The sequence below is a fragment of the Eumetopias jubatus genome, unplaced genomic scaffold (assembly GCF_037043125.1).
Source record: "Eumetopias jubatus isolate StellerSeaLion01/CBP00866 unplaced genomic scaffold, mEumJub1_p1.0 scaffold_8, whole genome shotgun sequence".
Classification (NCBI taxonomy): Eukaryota; Metazoa; Chordata; class Mammalia; order Carnivora; family Otariidae; genus Eumetopias; species Eumetopias jubatus.
Window position 1 is genome coordinate 43,617,862 of NW_028274814.1, and position 26,455 is coordinate 43,644,316.

At 47.5% G+C, this 26,455-nt stretch overlaps 1 protein-coding gene across 1 annotated transcript in view; it reads right to left on the bottom strand.

Annotated features, from left to right (window-relative positions):
- Positions 1-26,455, bottom strand: part of ANO2 (anoctamin 2) — a 344,241-nt gene that overhangs the window by 56,124 nt on the left and 261,662 nt on the right. Inside the window, exons 16-17 of the mRNA XM_088025695.1 lie at positions 19,288-19,362; positions 7,980-8,175 (exon numbers count right to left, since the gene is read on the bottom strand). Coding sequence (XP_087881821.1) covers positions 7,980-8,175; positions 19,288-19,362 — 271 coding nt within the window. The remainder of the gene's footprint in view (positions 1-7,979; positions 8,176-19,287; positions 19,363-26,455) is intronic.

The following is a 26,455-nucleotide window of genomic DNA, read 5'->3' on the forward strand; positions in this document are numbered from 1 at the left end:
CAGCCCTACGGTCTCCACCCGCCCCCACTGCCCACACCGGGAAGGCACACATCCTGGCCCGCGCGCACCCACACGCGTCCACACGTACCCCTGCTGTGAACATATGATCCCAAGCAGGCTCAGGCTGCAGTGAAGCCAACTCACCTTGTCCCAGGGCTCGGAGCCAACAAAGTAGTGCTTCCCCCTGACTCTGAAAACACACATTGTCCACATTTGATGGAAAATTAGATCCATCCGTGTATGTCCAAAATGTTCTTCAAAGAATTTTTGATGTCCTGGGCAGCCTTTGGTACTGAGCTTCCTCTCCCTTTTTTTCCTTCCCTCCCTCTTCTCCTTAGTTGTAATAGATTGGCTTTCCCTGGGGACAGCTTAGAACTGGATACAAAATTTTAGACTGAGACATCTCAGTTCTTCAAAAAAAATTTTTTTTAATTTAATAAAGCATGTGGGACCCCAAAGTCTGTGAACCTACACAGGTGTCCTCATGTGCACGGGCCTAGGAGGCAGGTAACAGTGCACACAGAGCTTGCTCCCTCTGAGTCTCCCTGCCCCTCCCGAGACCTCTACCACCTGACACTCAAATGGGTGGGGCATTGCCTTGTAAACCGTCTGGAGCCTCTCACAGTGTTTTCCTTTCCTTTTTCAATACCTCTAAACTTTCCTGAGGACAAGGACGGCTACATATTACCAGATAGTTGAGTGTCAGGGTCTCAGCACTGAGGACTGACTCACCCCCACCAGCCCCAAGACCTTGGGCCTGTTCTTCATCTCTCTGTGGCTCAGTCTTCTGACTCTAAAATGGGCATGTTAAGATTCCTGACACCCCTGGGGCTGTTTTGAGGATTAAGTATACCGATAAACAGAAAGTGCTTAGAGCAGTGTTTGGTGTGTGCACGTGCATGCATGCATGCATGCGCGCGCGCGCACGCACGCACACACACACACACACACACACACACACACACACCACTAACCATGTGCTCACGGGTCAAGTTTCTAAACCTCCTCAGGCTTCCCAGAAAAGCAATGAAAGCAATGACCAATTCCTGGCCCTACGGTGAAGATTCCGTGGCATAATGTATGTCCAATGCCACCAGTGCCCCGTACACAGAGGTGGGCGCTCCATTGACACCAGGTCCTTTACCCCAACTCCTTTCCTTCACTTCCTGGCCCCACCTCAGTGGCCCCAGGGCGGCAACGCTGCAGGACATTGGCAATATTTAATTTTTTTTTTTTTTTGACAGAGAGAGAGCACAAGCAGAGGAAACAGCAGGCAGAGGCAGAGGGAGAAGCAGGCTCCCCGCTGAGCAGGGAGCCCGATGTGGGGCTCGAACCCAGGACCCTGAGATCATGACCTGAGCCGAAGGCAGACGCTTAACCGTCTGAGCCACCCAGGCGCCCCAACATTGGCAATATTTAAACAACTCACAAAACACAGCCACTTTCAGGAGAATTGGAGACTCTGACTTAACACACTCACCATTCTCTGAGCACCTACAAGAAGCCCACCCCTGTAACTGGGAGCGTGAAGGGTGAACCGCCCAGCTCCACACACAACCAGCACTGCGCACACACACAGTTTTGGAAGGGAGAGGCAGAGGTGGCACAGCTAGAGACGGAGACTGGTCCCCAGAAAAGCAAGCGGCTGGCATCCAGGGTATTCAGTCTAGAAGCCTGCTGTGAGCCCTACCTCCCCCACCCTGCCTCCAGCTAGGTTTCCCCACAACTAGAGTGCAGATAGGCTTCCCTTCCAGGCCAAGCCGGACCCAGGCCTACCCCGGTCAGCATAAGACCCTACAGTTTTCAGGAGCACCAGACGTTCTGCTCCCTCCGTGTGGGCTCAGAAGCTCGCTGTCTCAAAGGCCTGGTATCTGCCTGTGTCCCAAGGAGGAAGCTGCTATGGTCTTCATGTTTGTGTCCCCCACAAATTCACATGTTGAAAACCTAATCCCCGATGTGATGGTATTAGGAGGTGGTGCCCTTGGGAGGGGCTCAGGCCATGAGGGTGGAGCCCATATGAGTGAGATGAGTACCCTCATAAAAGAGGCTCCAGAGAGGCCCCTACTCCCTCTGCCATGGGAGGACACAGCCAGAAGTCTGTGGCCTGGGCGAGGACCCTTCCCCAACCCTGCAGACATCTTGACCTCAGACTTCCAGCCTCCAGAGTAGGAGAAACACATTTCCGCTGTTTATCCCACAGAGTGGGATTCTGGGATGGCAGCTGAACAGAGGAGGACCGAAGCATGCCTCGAGCTCGTCTTCTTGGTGACCCTTGTCACCTTGCTTCATCCCCTGGCTCCCAGGACTTCTAAGCCCTGTCTGATTTGCCTGGGAATCCAAGGTCCTGATGTCCTGGACAGCTATTGCTTGTTTCTCACCCCAGGAGCCAGACCCTTTCCTAGAACCACCACCTGAGACCCCTTTAAGAATGAACAGATCACTGGAGACCACCCTGTCCCACCCATTCACTGGGATCCTCACAAACTCATCACTGATGCTGCTGAACCAGGCTACGCACCTTATATAGAGGGCCTTGGCCACCAAGGCCCCAGGCTTCACTCACTTTTCCCTCCACTGCAGGTTCCAGCTCAGTCCCTGCCCTGCCAGTGCTGTGTGGCCACCAGATCACAGTGTGTCTTGCACTCAAGCCCATGACCATGGTTACATGGCAGCCAGGGAGACAATCACTGCCTTTACCACGGCGGGGCCAACTCTTAGCAAATTCTGGGGTTTTTTTGGTCACAAATATTTGTGGCAAGAATGGACCTCAGATTGGCCTGATGTCTGGGCCTGCTGGGGGATGCTCCCAAGAAATCGGTATTCACCAACCAGCCTTGCAGGAAACACTTGGGAACTTGTTGGGGTTGTTTACACCAGCTGTTTGCACCTGGTGAGCAAGGCGGTCGTCACAGCCTCCTCATCAATCAGGAGAGCTGAGGCAAGAAGCCAGACGGGTATTAAAGCCAGCGTGAGAATGGCAAAGGAAGCCCCTAAGCCTGGCAGAATCCTCATTCCATTAGGTGGCATTATTCACAGCTTTGTGTCCCCAGGGAGGCCTGGGGGACTCCGCAGCCACCCCTCTACCTGCAGGGGTGCTGGGCACCCCCACTGTGCATGGCCATCTCCGTCCGTGGGTTCGCATGCACCCTCTGCCATTAAGGATGCGTCAAGCCTTCGGATGCCTTCATTGCGTCTTCCAGTCACTGTCCCATCAGGAGAACTCCGCATTTACCTTCTTCATCTCAAAATCCCCTCAAATCCTCTGGTAAGTAGGAAATAACGAACGCATAAATGCTCGTTGTAGCTCCCACTGTGGCTGGCAGGATGCCTAGCCTATGGGCATTCCTTGAAAACAAATTTTTGCATGCACAAATGAAGACAGAGATGGATTTAGCCAATAACTACATTGACAAAGTTGTGCTAAGATTTCCTGTGAGGCAGGCCCCGTACAGGGGATACAAAGAAACGTAAGAGCGAGCAGCTATCCTCCAGGGCTCTGCAGCCTGTTGGAGTCAGGAGCAGGGACCTTTCCACGCACTTCTACACATTTTCCCGCGTCCTCACAGTCAGGCCGCTTCCAGCCAGTGTGCTGGTGAGCAGAAGGGAGGGACGGCGCTCCCGGACTGGAACGGCTCACAGCCGACATGGCATCCGAGGGGCCTCTGTCGGTGTGGTCCTCACATGGTTGTGTGAGCCCGAGCCCCCTGCCCTGCCACCGAGGACATGGAGCATGAACGAGGACAGATAAACAACTTTGCGTTATGCACCTGAGATTTTAACATTAATTTTTTACCCTGGCAGAGCCTAGGTAAACACACAGACAAGTCCAGCGATGAGAGAAGACAGTGAAAGGAGCAGATAATGTGCCCCAAGCTTACTCGCACCTGCTGGTTTGTGGGCCACCAGTCTATGGTGTGGTGTCCCCTCTTCCTAGAGCCCTCCCTTTGGGTCAAGATGTCTGTGTGCTGGTGCCTTCCTGTCTCCCCAGGCTCAGCCACCATGTTACCACCTCGACAGGCCTTTCCTGACCACCTGACCAGAGTGTACAAGCCCACACCACGGTCCCATGACCATTTTGCTTTCTCACCCTCTGGGAGACGTTCCCACTCACTGTCTATCTTTCCCTTATTATGGCGTAAGCACAGTGAGAGCAGGGACCATGTCTTCCTTGTCGACAGCTGTGTTCCTAGAATCGTGCCTGGCACAAAGTAGGCATTCCACACCCGGGGGATGAACGGATGAACGCATGATCTGCCTGCGAGGAGTTCAGAACTGGGTGGGAGGAAACTCCCTGAGGGCTGAGTGTCCAGAAAAGGATGGGGGAGGCAGGCCTCTTGAGGCCCTTTAAAAGGAGGGTCACCGAGGGCTATTAGAGTGCTTCCAGCAGCCTAAGCACAGCACAGAGGTGGGAACGCACAGGGTGATCAGGGGTGACCGTGAGTGATGTGGGTCGCCAGGGTGGAGGAGGACACTGGGAAGAAGGTGGCTGAGAGCCTCAAATGCTAGTTTATATGTGACTCAAGACCAGAAGGAAACTCTCTGTGGGGGCCGATGGGAGTGGTGCTCCCCTCCCCCAGCCCAGGGAGAAGGTTTGAGAAAGACTGACTGGGTGGGATTTCCAAGCTAGAGGCCCAGAGAAAGGGGCTAAAGACAAGGGCACAGTCCTTAGGCTATGACAACAGCCCACACAGAGGTGACGACCCGTGGACAGGAAGGAGGAAAATGATGAAGGAAGGATCAATAAAATTCATTCCAGAAAAGCTCCCTGGTTTGCCCACGGCCACACAATGGGGGATGGGAGGGAGGAGCCAGGCCCAGAGCTCAAAGGTTCCTTCCACCAGGCTCCCGAATTCAGTGGCCCTGCCATTATACAAAAGCACCTCTCTGAGCCCTCTGGGAACACCCAGTGTAGGGCAGACAAGGGCAGCCCTCTGGGGAGGAGGCCCACGTGGGTTCCCGCACGGGGACCCAATACATCACTTCAATCCAGACAGTAAGAAACTCATATCAGCCTCGCACAAAAATGTATCTGCATTTCAGAGGGAGAATCTGAGTGTGAACCTTAGTAAAATGAGGATTATAATACTTCCCTTGCTGACCACACAGTTTTTGTGAGGATGAATTGGGATAATGGAATTCTTTTAAGTCTAAAGCGGTTTTATGAGTATCACTATCACAAAGAACAAATTGTAGTTGCTAGAATTTCATCTCCTTTCCAGGGCACAGACTGGTTTCACAGCCAGGAGGAGCCTGAACTTTTTGGGTGAGTTAGGGAGTGCTATTAGAAACGGATGTAGCTTCACGTTGTGGAAAGTGTTTTCCGGCCCGATGCAAAGAGAATTTGCCCAGCCTTGTACACAGGAGGTAAATACTTGTTAATGAGGCTTGGACTGTGGGCCACACTAGCTTCTAGGCCTCCCACTCTCTAGAGCTGTGGAAGACAAGTGACATAAAGTAATGCAGATGAGCGGCAGGGAGATGTTTCTGTACCATCACTGGTTTCCTGCTCCTCTCTTCCTTCCTTCCTGCCCACACACTCAATAATCTCCTTTGCAATAGGCCTTCCCGCCTTTCTCTTCTCGGGGGCATCCTATGTCCCTGCCGGGACAGTTTTGCAAACATACAGCTCCAATCGCATCACCCTCTTCAAAACCTCCCCAGGGGTGTGAGGTCAGAGCACTTGCGGGGGATGGGGAACATTTCCTTCCACTCCTGATGTCTCCCCAATGTGAAGGGAAAGGGCTTAGTCGTCAGGCCCCGCCTTGTCTCCCCTACCTCACTCATTTCCCTTCTTGGGGGACAGAAGCTGATCTCATTGGTTCGTCTGGAAGATGACACTGGCATTCCTCATCTACTCTCTTCCTCTACTCTTCCTCGGGGGAGCCAAGAGCTGCAGGAAGCAGGTGTTCTTCTGGGCCTCCCCACCCCCTGTCCTAACACTTCCCAGCCTTCCCTGTCCTCCACTGCTGGCAAGGGAGTCTGTCTGTCATCTGGTATTGGGAAGCCTATCTGCCTCTCCTGTTAAGCTGCTTCCTCCCATGTAGCCTTTCTTAGCTTTAAAAGTGAAATCTTGGCTTGTGCCTACGTCTGCCTTTGCCTTACTTCTCAGCCAGTTCAGTGATCAGGCCAGAAAGATGGGTACTTTTTATTGGATGACCCTTTGAGCTCCAGCAAACACTTTCTCCTTGTCTATGAAAATAAGCAGGGTTCTCAGCCTGGCATCCAAGGTCTTCCACTGAAAAATCAGCTCTCAGTTAATGCTCTGGAACCAGCTCCCCCCTCCACTGTGCCCTGAACATGCCACGGACCCAAAAGGAACTGCCACGCTGGGCTTCTCTCACATCCTGGACACGCTCTGTGTTTTCCTTCTTCCATAGGTGGAGCTCTCAGCTCCTCCCTGGCACCAAAATTCTACCTGTTGTCATCGTCCAAGCCCAGCCCACGTGTAGTGCAAGCCCAGCCCCCATGTAGTCCAAGCCCAGCCCCCGTGTAATGCAAGCCCAGCCCCCGTGTAGTCCAAGCCCAGCCCCCATGTAATGCAAGCCCAGCCCACGTGTAGTGCAAGCCCAGCCCCCGTGTAGTCCAAGCCCAGCCCACGTGTAGTCCAAGCCCAGCCCCCGTGTAGTGCAAGCCCAGCCCATGTGTAGTCCAAGCCCAGCCCACTGTGGTCCTCCACGGGCCTTTCCTGCCCCTGAGGGATCTGATCTCTCCCTCTCATTCTGTTCCCTCTGCCAGGAACCTCTTGTCCTCCCGCTCGCTGCCTCCTCCCTCTGCAACTGCCTGTGTGAATATCACTTATCTGTGAGCAATCCTTGTCTCAGGAGCCTCCCCTGAGCCGCTGGGAGTGTTGGAGGCTCCCCTTAAGTGCTTCCATAGAATCCCACGTACCACTAAACACACTGAAGCAACATCCTCTGCTGACTTTTCTCAAGAAACTTATGAAGGGACACAGATAACATTTATAAACGTGCACACACCTAAAGGGAGCAGAGCCTCCACTCTAGATGGCATCTTGCCATCTAAAAAAATAGATGAGAAACCAAAAATCAAGGCCCACTGTGAGTAGAGCCCAGGCCAGGGAAATGCACTGAAAGAATCCTTTTGACTGGAATTAGTGAAACGTTTCTGGAATTTTCTGGTCCTCTAGGGAAGGCTCTCTTGAAGATGGGGTTATCCTATCAAGTGTCTAGCTTCTAACTGGTCAGTGAATGAAAGACATCGTATCATTAATTCAACTTTCCTGAGGTTAGTGAGAGGCTGACAGTCCTAGTGCCCAGATTCAACTAGGGAAAGAGGTGCACGCATCCAGGCCACCCAGGGTAAGTACCATGGGGAAAGGGTCTCAGCTCTCAGCCCTCCCCCACCTAATAAGCACAAACGCCAAAAAGTGGCGCTCCGGCAACAGGAGGTTGCCGCTCAAATGACACGTCTGAATACTGAGGCCACCGCATTTTTCTCACTGGCTTGAAGCTTGGGAAGTCTGATATGCCCCTTTGAAGTCTGCTCAGTGCGTGGGGAATGTGTGGATTTTCTGGGGGCTCGGCAATATGGGGATAGAAAAGACCCTCCCAGGGCTCAAGTATCAAGAGCTTTCTTGACTCTGTAAACATTCCTGGGAAAGTGAGGAGGGCTAAAACTCCACGATTTGTAACAGGAAGTGTTGAACCTGTCTTGCCTCCAGGTTAGGCTAAAAGGAAAAGACCCCAGGGATGAATCTTAGGGGACAGTGACGGAGTTAATCAACTTGGGCTGGAAGACAACTGATAGAGAATGTTCTGGGGAGGATTTCTGCCTGAGGGGAGGCCCTTAGCAGGCCCTGCGAGTACAGAACCACCGTACTTCCTCATTTCTCCAATTAAAATGCACTGTATAAGGCATTTTGTCCCATTTTCGGTCACCACCACCAAAAACCTTGTGCACGTTGAACTGACCGTGTTCAAGGGGGCCTAGGGAAGGCATGGGATTTGGTGACACAGTACCGATTTTGGTGAGCCACGTGGCCACAGCGCCATAGATCTCGTCCAGGATGAGGATGACCACGAGGTTGATGATGACCGCCGTTGCTGTCACTGTCACCCGGACATTGGAGCGTGTGGACTTGTTGAGAGACAGGGCCGCAGCGGTCGTGATGCGATACACAATGACCCCAAAGACAATGGAGAACGTCAGGGCAATCTGTTTGGGAAACAGGGAGAGTCAGAGCTCAGCAGACAAGTACTGAGCAGCTATTACTTGCTCAGCCAACTGTCCTAGTCACTACATCAGGAACTATGGATCTGGAGTCCACTCGTGCACACCCTCTGAACTTGCGTGCCAATCCTGAGGACAGGTGTGCGTCCATGAGAGAGCGTCTTCCATTTTTATCAGAAGCCAAATGGTCGACAACACACACAAAACCTTAAGAATGAAAATGCAGGACATTGAGGTGTGCCCAGCACACGTGACATGATTTCCTTGACTAGGGGACTGAACTCTTATTAAGCCATGGGGAGTAATAACGGAGAAGGTATTGCGTGCTCAGTGAAGGGACTAAGTACAGATGAGCAAGCAGATCAGGTGGAATAATGGGATAAACTGGGCTCTCGGTGAAGGGAAACAGGGAGCCACCGAAGGCGTCTGACTGAGAAGCAGTGAGTTAGAGCTTCAGGCGCTGGGTGCAGGAAGGCTGCCCAAAGGAGAGAAACCAGGAGTGAGATTTGTAGACTCTCGATCCTCAGGGTGAACAAAATATCACTCTAAGATTTCTCTACCAGAAACTATAATGGAGGACTCAGATTTCTCATTTGGTGCCGAAATTTCTGGCTGTTCCATTGAAAGGAACGTTTACCAGTCACTGGACCTCTAAGGGTCCCCCACTTCCTCCTTCTAGAACCTAAAAATAATAAATCACTCTCCCAGACCAGCCCCTCTTGTCCCCCATCACAGCCCAGGAAGGCCTGTTTCTGTGAAGCACGAGGATGTTAGGGGAAGAAAGTGCTCTGAGTAAGCTCTCAGAGAGGGCAGAGGGAGGAGACGGAACTTCTGGGTGTATAACCTGCTCAGAGCAAAATTCTAATTTGTTTCAGCCAAGCAAAGTGTTCTTTCTTAGAATTCTTTCCACAGAGGAAGCTGTTCAGGTAGTATTCCCCCTGGGTCAGGGGCTGGGGGGCTGGCACTGGCTGTGGAGAGCTACACGCAAACATGGGGAGAAAAGGTTTCCTCTGAAACTACAAACTGTCCTGGACTATGTGTTCCTTCCCTAGAAAGAAGGGGAGGGGAGGGAAGGAGGGGAGGGGGCTCTGGATCAGGCAATGCTTTGTATGCAGTGGGTAGGACACTGGTGGGCAAATGGGGAATGGGTTGCAGAGGATTCAGGTATGCATGTTGTCAGACCTTGGGGGGGGCGGTGCCTGGGGATGCAACCTTAGCTATTTATCCCTGTGTGCCTTACAAATATTAGGTGTTTGCCCTCTGGGCCACCGTGTGAAAAAGAAGGCTTCCCTAAGGCAGGCAGGATGGCGATGTTCTCTGCATAGAGTGGTGTCAGGGTGGACGAGAGGTTAGATGGGAAGGACACTGTATGGGAGGCCCCTCTTCTGATGCAGGGGGTGGGCACAGCAGATGCCCCAGCCTCCAGAACTAGGGAAGAATGATGACCATGTAAGTGGGAAAATCTGGACATGACATCACCGCTCTCCAACAATGTAGACATTTTCACTTCCCATTCCTCTGGGATTGTCACTGCCAGATAGTAAGGGCCTGAAAAGCGTGATGTGAGATTCTTTTCCCCCAAAATCACTTTTGCAGTGAAGGCCGGTGATGGCGGTATTCATGGGGGGGAGGGGGGAGCCCAGGGCATCAAAGAGTGAGCGTGTGTGCATTTGGGGGTGGGTCTGGGGGAAAACAACAATGGCAAAAACATCCTTGGCTTTGGGGTCTTGGGGGTAGAGCACGGAGGAATGAGTGGGGAGGAGATCAGCTTCTATTCTTCTCTAAGAGGCCCAGCCGCTCAACTGGGGAAGGAAGAAAACTCTTCATTTTTACCCAGAGTGTGGTCTGTGGACCTGCTGTATCAGCTGGGAGCTGGGGGAACATGCAGGGTCTCAAGCACAGCTCCAGATGCACTGGCTCAGAATCTGCCCTGGAACAAGATTCCCATTCAAGTTCTAGAGGCACTGCTCTTTTAAGAAAGCCCCTTTTCCCATCCCTTCCTGCAACGCACTCCTCCCCAGGCCTCTGCTACTGTTCTATGCCATCCTAACTTCTCAGCCCCTGATTTCCCATGCTACTATAGAAACCAGGCTCTGACCTGTCCTTCAGTCGTTCCCACAAGCCCCTCAAGGATCACAGTAGTCAAGCTGGAGGAGCCTGGAGAGCACCAGCCCCATCCCGTGACCACTTTGCAGATGAGGAACCGGGCGTGGAAAGTGAAGTGATTTGCTCAAGGTCACAAGGCATGGACTACAACCATAGTCTCTGGGATTCTGGGAGGAGATAAAGGATTTCAGCCTTCAGGGATCATCCACATCTAGCTTCCAATCTCATATATAAGGAAACTGAGGCCTGAGAAGCAGCAATGTGATGGGTCCAAGGACTGGGCAGTTCCTGGCAAAGCTGGGATCCTAGCGGGGGTAACATCATCATGAACTAAACCACCTGTGCCCTCTCAATTTTGTTATTCAATGCCCATCTTCACAAGCACTAATCCTTATAACAATAGCATAAAATATGCCTTTTGTGGATGTGATGTACTGACCGTCCAGGATCTGAGCCCTGCTCTGTGGCTCCCACACCTACAATCCCATACTGACATTAGAATGCAGGTCCTCTAGTACTAAATCCAGCACTGTTTTTACCACTGTAGCTGCAATGTTGATTTTGCTTATTAAATTCAACAAACATACGCTGGGTATATTTCATGTTTGTGATCAGTCTCCCCCCAAATAGGCCAAAAGTGGGGACTGGTCTTGTACTGCATTCTGTGCCCCATGCCATTTCACAGTGGTGCCTCGCTGTGGAACCTGCTTAGTAAAGATTTGCTGGTCCCTAACTCTAGGAATCTAGCTCCCAAGAACATGGGAACATTATCATACTTCCCATTGCTTTTGGTGTTCTGCTCCTGTAGCTTTACTTGTGGACATAGCCAAACTGTAACGAAAGCCAGGCTATGGAGTCCAGAGTCCTATTCAATGCTATGAGAGACAAGAAGGAGAACGGGTCTTGTCCCCACCCTCCAAGTCTTGCATTCTGAATCAAAGTTGAGAAAATCATTGCACATATACAAGGATGAGCCTCGTAGCAGCTGGGCAGAGTACAGGCTCAGCTCATGTGCTTCCTATGCTCTGGGCAGAGAGTGGAGAGATTAGAGAAGATCCCACGGAAATAGTTTTGGGTCAGTTTCCTATGATAAAGGCTTGGGGAAAAGGAAATTTTAAAAAAGCAAGCAGAAATGGACAAGTCAGAAGCAACCTGGGCTGAACCAGTGGGAGCATACCCAGTCTAAAGCAGGGCATGGAATTAGTAGCCCCATTTTAGAGCATACACACACTAACGACTTCATCATTGACATAATAAGTTGTCCCTGGCAACTTATTAACTTATTTTTTCATCCAGCCATTTATAAGATATGTCTTGAGTGCCTTCTATGTGCCAGTCACCATGCTAAGTGGCAGGGATATAGTAGTGAACAAATCACACAGGACCGCCTACCCTCATGCCATTGATCTTCTAGTGGGGAAAGACACAACCAACTACCAAATAACATCAAACATATAGTGTATCTGGTGTGATAAATATTACAGAAACAAATAAAGCAAAACAGGAGTATAGGGATAGGTTGCAGTTTACAATAGGGTGGTCAGGAAAGGCGTAGGTGAGGAGGTGACATTGTAGCAAGGCTGTCAAGGGGAAGTCTGAGGGAAGGGGCTTTTGGGCAGAGGGTGGCTAAAGGAGAAAGAAGGGGGAAGATGGGGGTGGAGGGGAGGAGGTAGGACAAGGATGTACAAGGATGTGCAGACAAAGATGTAGCATGAGGATGCTGGCTTCTAGCTCATGAGATGCGGAGTCTTAAGAGAGTTTTGAGCAGAGAAGTGACATGGTTTGATCTAGATTTTAAAAAGATGAGTTGGCCTATAATCTGTAGGGGCACAATTAGGAGGCCCTTGCAACAAGCCAGGTGAAGGAGGAGGGTTTCTGATGGCTGATTCCCAATTCACAAGTAGAAGTAAATGACTGTCTGGGGCATGTGGGAGGGAAGCTCAGGCACCTAGCTTAGAGCAAGGACACTGCTTTTGATAATCTCCTCCCACATTAAAAGAAAACAAAGCAAGTTTAATTCAAAAAGGAAAGAAAGGGGCGACTGGGTGGCTCAGTTGGTTGAGCGTCCAACTCTTGATTTCAGCTCAGGTCCTGATCCCAGGGTTGTGGGATCGAGCCCCGCGTTGAGCTCCACACTCAGCGGGGACTCTGCTTGGGATTTTCTCTCTCCCTCTGCCCCAACCCACCCTGCTCACTCTCCCTCTCTCTCTGTCATTCGCTCTCAAAGAAATACATAAATCTCTTAAAAAAAAAAAAAAAAAAAAGGAAAGAAACTATAGCTCAAGACGTTGGGTTGGAGAAGAAAGAGAAAATTCACCATTGTCCGTGACGGCCATGAACACAGCACTGGGCCATTGTTTTGTTCTCACCAGCCCATGAAAAATATTCCCAGCTGATCTGGCAGAGTGGCATCCCTAAAACCCTCCCCATGGCCATGACCTTGGCATCTTCTGCCAAGACCTAGTCACAGGGGGTGCAGGAGGGAAGGATATTCAGTACTCATGGGTGTTGCAGTAAGTGCCTTTGGCTTACGGTAATTCTATAAGCAAATCCCACTTCTTTATAAACACCACCATGACCCTTTATCTCCCACGCCAAACCTTATTCTAGGGTAGTGCCAAGCCCTTTCTCTTTACAAGACTGAGGCGTTTTTTTAAAATGAAAAAAATGAGGAAAAGTTAGCACAAAATAACAATTTTTAAAAATCTAATAGATAGGAGACTATGTAATTTATTGTCCAACCTATAATACTTTTGAAAGTAAGATGGAGTGCTATTAATCCTTACCTCAGTCAACCTAAGAGCACCTCACTGAAAAGGGGTGATCTTTTTTTTTTAAGATTTTTTTTTTAAGATTTTATTTATTTATTTGACACACAGAGAGAGAGAGCACAAGCAGGGGGAGGAGGAGAGGGAGAAACAGGCTCCCCACCGAGCAGGAAGCCCCATGTAAGGCTTGATCCCAGGACCCTGGAATCATGACATGAGTCAAAAGCAGACACTTAACCCACTGAGCCACCCAGGTGCCCCTAAAGGGGTGATTTTTAAAGGGGTTCCAACCCATCCCTACCACTCTCTTTCCAGCTCCTGCTCAACCAGTTCAGCGCTCAGTGCTGGCTGACTACAGGTGGGGGACCCCCCGCACAGTGAGATACAGGAATTAGTTCTTGGTTCTGATACGGAATCTCCCCTTTGTATCAGCATGTGGAGGTGGGTGGGGTTAGGAAAGGGAAGATGAACAAAGAAATAATCACATATTATTTCTAAACAACACAAAAAAAATTCTGCACCCTCCAGTCTAGTTAGGAGGTCTTCATGGAATTTAAAAAAAAAAAAAAAAAAAACTGGAACTTTGGGCAGATGACCCACCACTGAGCCAGTTTTCAGTACAGGCAGACCTCAAGAGTATTGTGGGTTCAGTTCCAGACCACCACAATAAAGCAAATATCGCAATGAAGAAAGTCAAATGAATTTTGTGGTCTTAAAGCACATATAAAAGTTATGTTTACACTATACTGTAGTCTGTTAAGTGTGCATTATGTCTTTTAAAAAGTACATACCTTAATTAAAAATACTTTATTGCTAAAAACTGCTAACCACCACCATCTGACCTTTCAGTCAGTTGTAATCACTGATCACAGATCACCATAACAAATGTAGAAATAATGAAAAAGTTTGAAATAATGTAAGAATTGTCAGGCTAAGGGTGCCTGGGTGGCTCAGTTGGTTAAGCATCTGACTCTTGGTTTCGCCTCAGGTCATGATCTCAGGGTCATGGAATCAAGCCCTGGGTTAGGCTCCCTGCTCAGCAGGAGTCTGCTTGAGATTCTCTTCCTCTCCCTCTGCCCCTCCCCTGCTCATATGCTCACTCGTGTGCATGCTCTCTCTCTCAAATAAATAAATAAATCTTAAAAAAAAAAAAAAAAGAATTGCCAAACTACGACACAGAGGCAAGAAGTAAGCAGACCCCTTGGAAAAACGGCGTCAGCAGATTTGCTCAATGTTACCACAAATGTTCAATTTGTAAAAAAAAATGCAATACCTGCAAACTGCAGTAAAATGAAGCATGATGAAACAAAGGTATGCCTGTATTTGTCAGTGGTGATGTGGTCACCTATTTGTTGCTGACAGTGATGCAGATGATGCCAGTTCCTCTCTCAGACAGTAGACAAGCTTCTGTTTCCAGTCCTCTCCTCACCTGCCCTATGGCTGGCATCTGACATAACTGATTGCCCTCCCCTTGCAATACTTTCTTGGCTTCCAGGACTGCCCATGCTCCCCTGGCTTTCCTTTTGATCTCGTTTTTGGATCCTCCTCATGCTCCCAAACTTCAACATGGCAGTGTCTTGGAACTCAACTCTTGGATCCTCTATCTGCCCTCAAACCCCTGTGATCTCATACAATCTCATGGTTTTAAATACCACCAATACCATCTGTCTAGGTCTCCTCTGAGCTGCAAGTTTATATCCATCATGAAGGCAACTCCAGAATTCCTCCCTATCCCAGGAAGGGAGAACTCCAGCTTTTGATTACTCAGGATAAGAACCTTAGAGTCCTCCTGGACTTCTCTTTTGCACCCTATAATTCTTAATTTTCCTCAAGTATATGCAGTGCCACTTGCATGGATCTGATTCTTGGCCTTTGGTTTTGTTTCACTGGTCTAATTATATTCCTACAAAGATATCACACTGTCATACTTATTACTATTTTGTTGTAAGTTTCCATTTGGTAGAGCACCTTAGCCCTCTTTACTCCTCTTCAGGAGTGTCTTTACTATACCTTTTTTTTTTAAGATTTATTTATTTATTTATTTATTTATTTGAGATAGAAGGGGTCGGGGGAGAAGGGGAGAGAGAATCCTCAAGGAGACTCCTCGCTGAGCGCAGAGCCTGACGCGGCCCGCTCCCAGAACCCTGAGACCATGACCTGAGCTGAAATCAAGAGTTGGATGCATAACCAAATGAAATACCCTGGTGCCCCAAGAGTGTCTTGACTATTCTTAGCTTTTGTGCTTCCATATAAATTGTCAGGGAGGAAATATAAAGACCTTACAATGTTATTGTTTCATTACTGCCCATCCAACTTATATGCTATTATTAATGTGTACACTGTACTTCTACCTTATTTTTTAAATTTTTTTCTTTTAAGTAAGCTCCACACCCAGTGTGGGGCTCAAACGCACAATCCCAAGATCAAGAGTCCTATGCTCTACTGACTGAGCCAGCCAGGCACCCCACTGCCTTATTTTTAACCCTATGAGACAGCATCATCATTGTTTACAGTAAAGATCACATAGGTTTTCCCACATATTTACCACTTTGTTCTTCATTCCTTCTTAAAACTATGGTTTTCCATACGGGATCATATCTGAAGTACATTCTTAGGATTTCCTTTAGTGAAAGATTCAGTTGGTTGCAGACCCTCAGCTTTTGTTTGGCTATAAATATCTGTATTTTATACTAATACTTCTATATTACATTTTCCTTGGGTATAGAATTCCAGGTTAGCAATCGTTTTCTTTTTGGCACATGAAGATAAACACAACACTGTATTCTGACTCCAACCGCTATGTGAAATCAATGGCCGATCGAACAGTCTCTTCATTAAAGGTAATTTGTCTTTTGATTTCTAACTACATTTGAGATTTTTCTTGTGTCTCGTATATTCTACGATTTCACAGAGATAGAGTTCTTTTTATTTTTCCTGCTTGAATTTCACTGAGATTCTTCAATCTCTGAATTGGAATTCTGTTAGCAGAACTAGCCGACTAGGAGACCAGCAGTCAGTGTATTTCATTCATTACTATTCTCACCTCTTTTTCTGGTAGTGAAATTAAATACATGTGAAATCTTTTCACCCTATTAATTTCTCTTTTGAATTTTCCATCTTTTGCCTCCCTGTGCTACATTATGGATAATTTTTTCTAACCTGAACTGCAGTTCACAAATGATCTCTTCAACTATGTCTAATTTGTTGTTAAACCCATCCCTATTGTATGTGTGTGTATATATATACAATATTATGTATATATATATTTATATATTCATATCGTATATATTATTATATATTATATATTCACATTCATTGATATATATTCATTTCTAGAAGATTTATGGGCCGGTTTTCAAATCTTGAGGTCATTTTTAAAATAGTTTCTTCTTTTTGGGGCGCCTGGGTGGCTCAGTCGTTTAAGTGTCTGCCTTTGGCTCAGGTCATGAACCAGGGTCCTGGGATAGAGCCCTGCATCAGGCTCCCTGCTTGATGGGCAGCCTGCTTCTCCCTCTGCCTGCCGCTCCCCCTGCTTGTGTGGTCTCTCTCTCTCTGACGAATAAATAAATAAAATCTTTAAGATTGTTTCTTATTTTTTGCAGATATTTTCAAACTGGACGTTTTAACCTGTGACTGATATTTCCAGTACCTTTAGTCTTTGCCATCTCCCCGCACTGGTTCTCTTTCATTGCACTTTAGCTTCTTGTCTAATTGATTATTTTTAACTGCATTCTCTTCTTTGCCCTTGAAAAATTCTTTGGGGGGATTTTTCGAGGCCTGGTGTAGATCTGCCATCCCACAAAGAGAGCGTGTGCTTACTTCTGCTGGGCACCCGGAAGCACGACTTGCCCTGGCCAAGGTCCCAGCCCCAGCTTCCCCCATCTTCTCAAATGACAAACCGGGCTGGAAGCCCATGATGGGGATCGTCCATGGCCACTTCTCAGGGACAGGGTTTTGTTTCCCTGTTTCTCCCTGTTCTACTTAGAGCCAGAACAATGTTCTCTGCTGTCCCATAAGTGGGGAGGGGGTGGGTTTAGTGCTGCTTCACCTCTATTCTGAGAGTGTAGCTCTTGGTGGAGTTCCAGTGTAACTTGGTGAGAATTTCCTGCTAGCATCTCCACCTTGGGCCAGCCACACCCCATTTCTATCCTCTTTGCCCCATAAAACCACCAAAAACCAAAGCCCAAGTTTGCCTAGATGGGAAAATGTCCTCAAGGCAAAAGCAGTATTTTTTTTAAAAGATTTTATTTATTTCTTTATTTATTTGACAGCGAGAGAGAGAGAGTGAGGGAGAGAGCAAGCACAAGCAGGGGGAGTGGCAGAGGAAGAGTGAGAAGCAGGCTCCCCACTGAGCAGGGAGCCCAATGTGGGGCTCTATCCAGGACCCTGGGATCATAACCTGAGCCGAAGGCAGCCGCTTAACGACTGAGGCACCCAGGTGCCCCAAGGCAAAAGCAATATTAATGCCCAGGTATTTGTCTCCTTGGTTCCATTTCCCTTAGATGGATCTGTATTAGGAATAGCCTAGTATTCTTTACTAACCTATTAGCCCTTCAAGGTTTTAAGAAGAATGAAAAATATATTCACCCAATATTTCTTATTTTCAGCAAGATGGGATGCTACAAATATCCTAACCTACCGCTACTGGAGATAGAAGTCTATTTTATCAGTTTCCTTATTTATGTGTGTATTTGCTATCTTTGAACTCCTTAGAGAGATTATTTTATTTTCTACTCTATCCACAATGCCTAAGAACACTGTCAAGCATATACTTGGCACCCATTAAATATATTTTTAAAATTTCTTTTAAAAGATTTTATATTAAGTAACCTCTGCACCCAGCATGGGCCTTGAACTCAGAACCCTGAGATCAAGAGTCGCACACTCCAGTAACTGAGCCAGCCAAGCACCCCCAGTTAAATATTTCTTGAATGAGTGAATAAACTCTTTGACAACAATATGCACATTGAGGGAGGCTTTGAAATTCTAAATTAAACTTTACATCATTCCAGCTTAACACATTGCGATTCACCACATACTCTTGAATAAATTCTCTATGCCTTGCTCTTGTTAAGCAATGAGAAGGTAACAAATGCAGACTTCTCAATTTTGGCAAGGCACCCATCACCTCTGTCCTTCATCTGTGAAATGAGATGCTGAAATAGACGGTGCCTAGGATTCCTTCTCTTTTTAAATCTCTGAGACTAAGACATGGCTCCTGTTCTCAATGATCACAACAGCAATAATAACCTCGGGTCAGGGCCAGGGGTAACGCTGGTAAGTAGGTCCAGAAAATGATCATGATTTCAGTCCCAGAATAAGCAATCCTCCCCCAACCCTACAACTAATGTGTAGTCCTGCTTAGAAACGTTATAAGGACACAGCACTCCTTTGTAAAACGGAAGTTCCAGCCTTGGTATCAGGAGGTATCTACCCATAAAGGGGGAGCAGGGGTCTCAGGGACCCAAGCTTAGTCCTCTGAGTTTCACCTTCTTGGGGCCTTCTTGCTCCACTCACTGTTGTCTCACCCATCCTGGCTCCCAAGAATGACCTGCTACTACTCTATGGATCTGACTTGAACATGAATCACAGACCCATTCCTCATCTTCCCGGACACAGCTGAGACCCATGTGGGTCTTTCGAAAAGGCTCTTCCAAACTCTAAGGGAGAACACAGGGAAATAAAAACAGCAACTATAGGGAAGCTAAAGAATCAGGCTCGCACAGAGCCCACGCTGGCTGTCCTCTGTGGTTTCCAAGCTCTGTTCTATTCCACAAACCCTCATCTTACCTGGGTTACCTCTTCCAAGGTCTTGGTTTGTCTCAACATGGAAGGCATCATCTCACAGCCCACCCCCGGAATTTCCAACCTCAAACCCCTGTGCACAGGGCTGGGAAGATAGAACCTCCCTACCCTCTTCTATCTGGGAAGACAGAACCCCTTCTGTAGCCATTCAAGGCCACTGGCCCCCATCTCAGGTCAGAGGGAACCACCTTTCCCCCATCCCAGGTCAGAGGGAACCACCTTTCCCCCATCCCAGGTCAGAGGGAATCATCTTTCCCTCACTATCAGGTAAGATCCTCCCTGTTTAGACAGGACTGTGGCTTCATCTTTCCTAGCCCCCCACTATCGTCACAGCATGCTAGAATAACACACCCACAGCGTTTGCTCTACAGGATCCACATGCATAAATCATAGGCAAGAGTTCCATCAGGAAAATTACCATGAACAAGATGGAGGCGAAGTTCACCAAGTAACCCGGGAAACGATCTTTCCAGGTCAGCTTATCTTCATCATCCTGGGGAAACAGGAGAATACAAACAATCAGATGGCACAAACAACAGATGTATCAATTTTCTCTCAAATTTGCACACATTTGTATATCTTTAATCATTCATTACTCTGAATAGGTATTTTCCTAGTGTCTAATGCCTTGCTCTTTCATATCCACAACAGCCCACCTAATTTTGTGATTTCTGCATAGCCTGGAACAACTATGGTTTTTCCAAAGAGGACAAGATTTGATTCTGGCCTCATACTGAGCTGAAGTTTCAGTGATCAGCCATGGGATCATTTCTGACCCTCTATTTCTTCATCTGTTAAAAGGGCACAGTCATGACACTCATCCTGCCTACTGCACGGGATGGTCTTATTTGCTTTGTTTCATTTTAATGAGAAACATGTGAACATAATGAAGCAATGGACAAATGACAGATAGAACCCAACCACACAGCGGCATCTCAAAATAATTCATTCTTTAAATGAAACATCAACCAACCTGTATATGTTATCATTTGTTTCCTCTAAAATGACTATACTCTCCCCTGGTCACAAACGTAAACATTTTGAGGCAGAGGTCTGCAAACTCTACCTTTTCTGCTCAGACTGGGTCCAGTTCACCCAAGCCACTGTCCTGGGACAGCCATACCACCAACCACAGTCCTCCTTGGTCAAACTCCAGGGGCTTCATCCTGGCAGGGCAATGCCAACAAGGCACGGATTGCAGAAATCCTTGCTCATTAGCTGCCATTTAACTTGAGCCCGGGCACTTGATTTCTCTGGGCTGCTTTTTTATAAAGTCAGAATTGGTGCAGTGTCCTGTCTATTACCATGGTTGTGGTGAAGACCTATTGAAGCAAAGCTGGCAGGAGTCCTCATGCATCTCTGTAACAAGTCTGAGTCAAACTCAGCAAGTCAACAGTCCAGGGACTCCTGCTCTGGTTTCTCTTCCCACCTCCCTCTTCTTTCCCAACACACCTGATTTGGCTCTAGCAACAGTGCCATCTAGCCTTTGAGAGCTTGTACTGTAGGCTAAGAGCCCTCCCGGCTTGAAAGACTTCGTTCTAAAAGCCAGTGGGTGCCCACCACTTGCAGACCTTGGGGCCAGGCATGGTGGGGAAACAGAAGAAAGTGGATATGATCACTACTCTGGGGGGCTCACCGTCTAATGAGACCAAAGGGACACCTGCACCAAAAAGCTTCAGGAATCACTTGCTCTTTGAGAGAGAGGGTTATCTGGAGAGTGAGGCTGGGGGCAACTTGAGAAAGGAAGGACATGTCTTTCTCACTGCACGCTGGAACTGAGCATAGGGCTGAGCTGGCTCAGTAATGGGGGTGCAAGTGAGTGTTAGGGCAGAAGCCACTCAGTGATTAGCAATGTCATTCCCAGATGACATAAGCAAGCGATACTCAGCTTTCATAGATGGCGTGATAGAATTCAGGCTCTAGTCTCCGAGACCAGCAGACTTTCCATCACATAGTGAGAATAGGTAACTATAGATTGCAACCATTCTGAATAGGTGGGAGCATATAAACTTATTTCTATTAGGACTGGAATAAGGCTTGTTCATATTTTAAGTTAAGCCAATATTAAGAGGGAAGAGCTTTCTTTTACTTATCTCCTTCAGTGTTCATTCTTAGTTTAACTCACAATGGTGATATTTTCCTCTAAAATTTTGATGAGGAAAACTGAGGCTGAGTGGTGGATGATTGAACACTCAATAGGGATTCTGGATGGAAATATGGCAGAGCACGGTGGGCTCTTCCTGAGGCCCCCTCAGTACAGGGAACGTTTTGATGATTCTCTCTTCTCCTGCTCTCTGGCCTAGAGATGAGAGGTTCTGCCTTAAAGGCCAGCAAATCAGAGGTGCTCTGAAATATCAGCGGTGATCCAGGAAAAATCCAGTTAGAGGTTCCATTGGTTACCAGCTCTTCCCCACTGGGGCTTCTGAGTGAGGAACAGGGCAAGGAGGGGTGGAAAAACCTATGTTCGGTCCATGGCATGAGGAAAGGGGTGAGAAAAACCAGTCAGTGAGGGTGAGATGAGGCTTGGAGTGGCCCCCAGGACAGAGCTGGACAGTCCTGGAAGAAACGACAGAAACGGAAGCAGGAAATATGGCCAAGATGAAGTGGGCTCAAAGAAAGAAGTACAATTATACAGAATGACTAATAAACCAGTGGGCAAAGTCAGGCATCTGAGATAGTTTGGGCTAAGGCTTCCTGCATGGTCGTCGTCCACGTTCTTCAGGCCAGAGGTCAAGGGGGATAAGGTGTCTGTGGACCAGCCTCCACCCTGCAGTGACAGCTTTGTCCTGGAGAATGAGTTATGGTTCAGTTCCACTCAAGAGACACAGTCTGAACACCCTGGAGGGCCATGCTCTGGATCCCTGAGGACACAGAGGGGAGAAGGCTCAGTCCTGCCCAGAAGGAGCTCAGAGACCACCAAGGAATCAAAAAAAAGGATTTCCAGAGCCAATCCCGGTAAGGCACATGGTGTTATTATTTTAAATAAAACTGAGACAACTAAAAAGCAACTGAATTGGATATCCTCTCAAAGCAGCTATCTGAGAGAAAAAGACTCAAAGACTCATATTGATGTAGATGTTCTAGTGTTTGTTGAAAATTCAGCTTCCCTCTCATGCATACCCTGATGAGGTTTTTGGGGGGTTTTTTGTTTTGTTTTTTTCTGGAAGTCACAGATTCCAGCATACGTACAGTTCTCATACATTCAGATACTATCTAAACACAAGGGCTGAGAGAAACACAAAGATTGCGGACTGCTTCCAAGCCCCCAAAGTCACTAGGAAAGATGACAGTGAGTACAGCACACTTTCTGTGTAATAACCGACTCTGATGGTGGAAGCTAACGAAAACTGTCCACTCACTGGCACATTAAAGAGGTGAAGATTCATGGCAAAATGCCATTAATTTAAATACCCTATGCAGGAAAGTCCCATTGCCAGAATATGGGATAAAAGAAAGAGAAGTAGGCTTGGAAGCTGAACATCTGATTTTAACTCTTGCCTCTAATACTTACTAGTCAAGTGACCTTGGAAAATTCCTAGAACCTGTTTCATCATCTATAAAGTAATTATTTTCTTATTTGTAAAATACATAAGATAGTAATACCACACCAAATTACCATGTGTCTTATATGGATTACCAACCTATGGAGAGGGCCAAGCCAGTGCACCTGTACACAGAGCTAAGTGCGAACTCTCAGTACCTCCCTCTCCTTTTTTTAAAAGATATTGTTTATTTATTTATTTGAGAGAGAGAGAGAGCAAGTGCACACACAAGTGGTGGGGGGGTGGGCAGAGGGAGAAGGAAAGGAAGAATCTCAAGCAGACTCTGCTCTGAGTGCAGAGCCCAATGTGGGGCTCGAACCCATGACCCTGAGATCGTGACCTGAGCTGAAACCAAGAGTCAGATGCTCGATGGACAGAACCACCCAGGCGCCCCACTCCATCTCCTTTTAACACTGGAGGTGACAACACTTGTCTCACCTAAGCGACAGAGGCATTGTGTGGATCATGAGTGAATGGCTGTGAGAGCTTGTAAGCTATAAGGCGCAGTACAAAAGTAAGATCTCATCAGCTTCGTGATTATATCAAAAGCAGGTGATTAGGAGGCACTTAGCTAATGTCCCCATTGTTCAGATACAAGCCTAGCTGTCATCTGTGTTTCTTTGTCTCCGCGGTCTTGGGTCTTTGTCCCTGGACTGCAGCTCCACTTCCGAGTCTCCAAATAGCAAACAGCACAGTGATATTCAAGTACCACCACCCAAGTGCCCTTTTGGCAGACTGAGCAGTTGGAAATGGGAGCAGTGGAAGTACAGCAGGTGAGGATACTATTTAAACAAATCCCGTGGAGAGCAGTTTTGAAAAGTGGCCAATCATCCCTGAGTTGTTTTTTCATTTTTAATCAAGGTACAATTTGCATATAGCAAAATTCAACTTATTAGCGTGCAGTTCTGGGAGCTGTGAAGAACATACACTGTCATGTAGCCACAACCACAATCAGGACAAGGAACAATTCCAATTCACTCAGTGTTCCACCCCCCCTCCATGTCTCTTTGGAGTCCATCCCCCCGATCTCCAGCTCCTAGCATGACCTGCCACGTGTGCCCTCAGTTTTGCCTTTCCTAGAATGCCATGTAAGTAAACTCAGACAGTGTGGAGCCTTTCGAGTCTGACTTCCTTCGTTTATCACAACACAGTTGAGATGCATCCCTGTGGCATTCTCAGGGGCTTGTTCCTTCTCAGTGCTAAGTAGCATTTCATTGTATGGACGTGCCATTGTCCATTTACTGAGAGATGTCTGGGCTGTTTCCAGTTTCTTGAGATTACGAATAAAGCCATTATAAGTCTTCATGTACTGCTTTCGGTGTGAGCACTGGCTTTCATTTCCCTTAGTGAAATACGAAGTTGTGGAATTGCTAAGTCATAGGGTAACTTTATGTTTGATTTTCTAAGCAACTGCCAGACCGTTTTCCAAAATGACCACGCCATTCTGCATTTGCACCAGTAACGTATGAGAATTTCTCCCTCTACTTTCTTTCTTTTCTTTAAATAAACTTTTTATTTTAGACGATCTTTAGATTTACAGAAAAGCTTCAAAGATGGTACAGAGAGTCTCGGTATATATACTCAGTTTCCCCTATTAACCTATTAATATGGGTATATTTTTCACAACAAATGAACCCATATTGTACATTATTATTACCTAGTTTATACTTTATTTGGATTTTCTTAATTTTTACCTAATATCCTTTTTCTGTTCCAGGGTCCCATCCAAGAGGCCACATTATTATTAATCATCCTATCTCCTTGATGGACTCTGAAAAACAAACTGAGGTTTCTAGAGGGGAGGAGGGTAGGGGGATGGGTTAGCCTGGTGATGGGTATTAAAGAGGGCACATTCTGCGTGGAGCACTGGGTGTTATGAACAAACAATGAATCATGGAACACTACACCAAAACAAATTATGTAATATATGGTGATTAGCATAACAATAAAAAATTAAAAGATAAAAAAAAATCATCCTATCTCCTTAGGCTTCTGTAGATTATGATGGTTTCTCAGACTTTCTTGTTGTTGATGACCTTTTTTTTTTTTTTTGATGATTCCTGGTCAAGTGTTTTTTTTTTTTAAAGATTTTATTTATTTATTTGTCAGACAGATAGAGAGCACAAGCAGGGGGAGTGGCAGGCAGAGGGAGAGGGAGAAGCAGGCTTCCCGCTGAGCAGCAAGCCCGATGTGGGACTCAACCCCAGGACCCTGGGATCATGACCTGAGCCGAAGGCAGTCGCCTAACCGACTGAGCCACCCAGGCGCCCGACTGGTCAAGTATTTTATAGAATGTTCCTTAATATAGGCTTAGCCAAAGTTTTCCTCATAATTAGACTGAAGTTATGGGCTTTAGGGAGGGAACTCAAGGGTGCAGGCTCAATGGAATGTCCCAAGCTCAAAATGTCCCAGAAGAATCATCTTGCTCCATAAACCTTCTTCTTCTTTTATATCCCCTGACTCAGTGGACTGAACCATGACCCTTTGAGCAGAGAAAGCCTGAACCTGAGGCATTTGCTTGGGCTGTTTCCTCCCCCATGCTCACCTCAAGCTGCCCCAAGTCCCATAGAATCTAGCTCCTTAAACCTTCTCCTCATCTGCTCCTCCTTTCCTTTCTACTGTTGATGCCACAGGTCAGGCCCTGAGCATCTTCGGTCTCATTACCTTCTGCTCTAACTGCTGATGTCCTTGTCTCTCTTCCTCATGGACTTCCAGCTCCAGGAGAGCAGAGGCCATATCTTACTTGTCTGTATGTACCTGGTGTTCAAGCACAGCAGCAGGTATATAGTGTGAGCTGAAGTAATGTTTGTGCAATCAGTGTGTCTCTCATCAGGTTCGTAGACACACCTAACCAGCCTCACCTGGGTCCCTCTCTGTGCAAGGAGGCAAGGAGGGCATGGCTTCGACACTTCAGTGAGGCCGATGCTAGGTGGGAGAAAAATTGACAGTCCCTCCCTCAGCCCCGCCTTCAGGGACAATTTGCCTTGATTTCCTGAGACAAGGGATCCAACCATCACAATAGATGGAGGTCTTCTCTCGACATGGTGGTGACTGAATCCAACCCCCCACTCTGGTCAGGGGCAATACCATGGAGAACTGAGGGTGCAGAGGATTGGCAGTGCTTGGATGGGGTTTCTGAGGGAAATCATCTGGGGGAACTACCTATTTCCAAGGAGTTGGGTAAACAAGGACTGGGTAAATGTCATGACCGATGGGAGCTGGCCCAGGCAGGGGCCCCATGCAAGAGTAGGATTGGGAGATTGACTGAAAAGGGGGGTTAGGTGGAACTCTAAAGAAAAGTCTTAGTCCAGGTTCCACAGTGTCTGAATAAGGGTCAAGTATCAGTATTTTATTCCAGTGTCATTGTCAAGAGTGCAAGCTCTCAAAGTTGACCCAGTGCCACTCCTGGGGTCCCTGTGCTCGATGCCTCTGATGTACCATGATTTGACACAGCTGGTTGTGGGAGACATGAATACATGGGAGATGTGGAGGATGGTGGGTTGAGAAGGGGTGAAACACTAGGCAGAGAGGGGCGATGAGAAGAAGTGCAAGATACTTTTCCACTGGAGTGTCCTTGGGGCACTATCAGAGGTGAGGACCCAAGAAAACCCAGGGACGCCCGGGCTCTGAGACAGGAGGGGTGACAGCCTGGTCCTGTGTGGCTGCAGGTCTCAGGGTTAAGGAGCTTTATTCACTTTCATCAGCTGACCCATTGGTGCATCACTGTGAGGGGGACACCTCAGCCCAGTTTCAGCGGAGAGTCACAGCCGAAGCAGCCCATGTGCTAGATTCCGCCGCTCACAGGACAGTGTGTGTTAGAGGCAGAGATGGGGTTCAGTCCCCTTTCACTACATAAATGAAAGCCAGAAACTGATAGGCATTGTGTTGGGAATTTCTGGAGCCCTCTAGATAAATAACACTGAATAACACTGACTAAAAAAATGAGGAAAAAGATAGCGAGGCCCAGAGCTGGGGGTCAGCAATCTGTAAGATGGAGCCATAAAGTTGCATTTCAAAAGAAAAAAAAAAAAAACATTCTTTGGT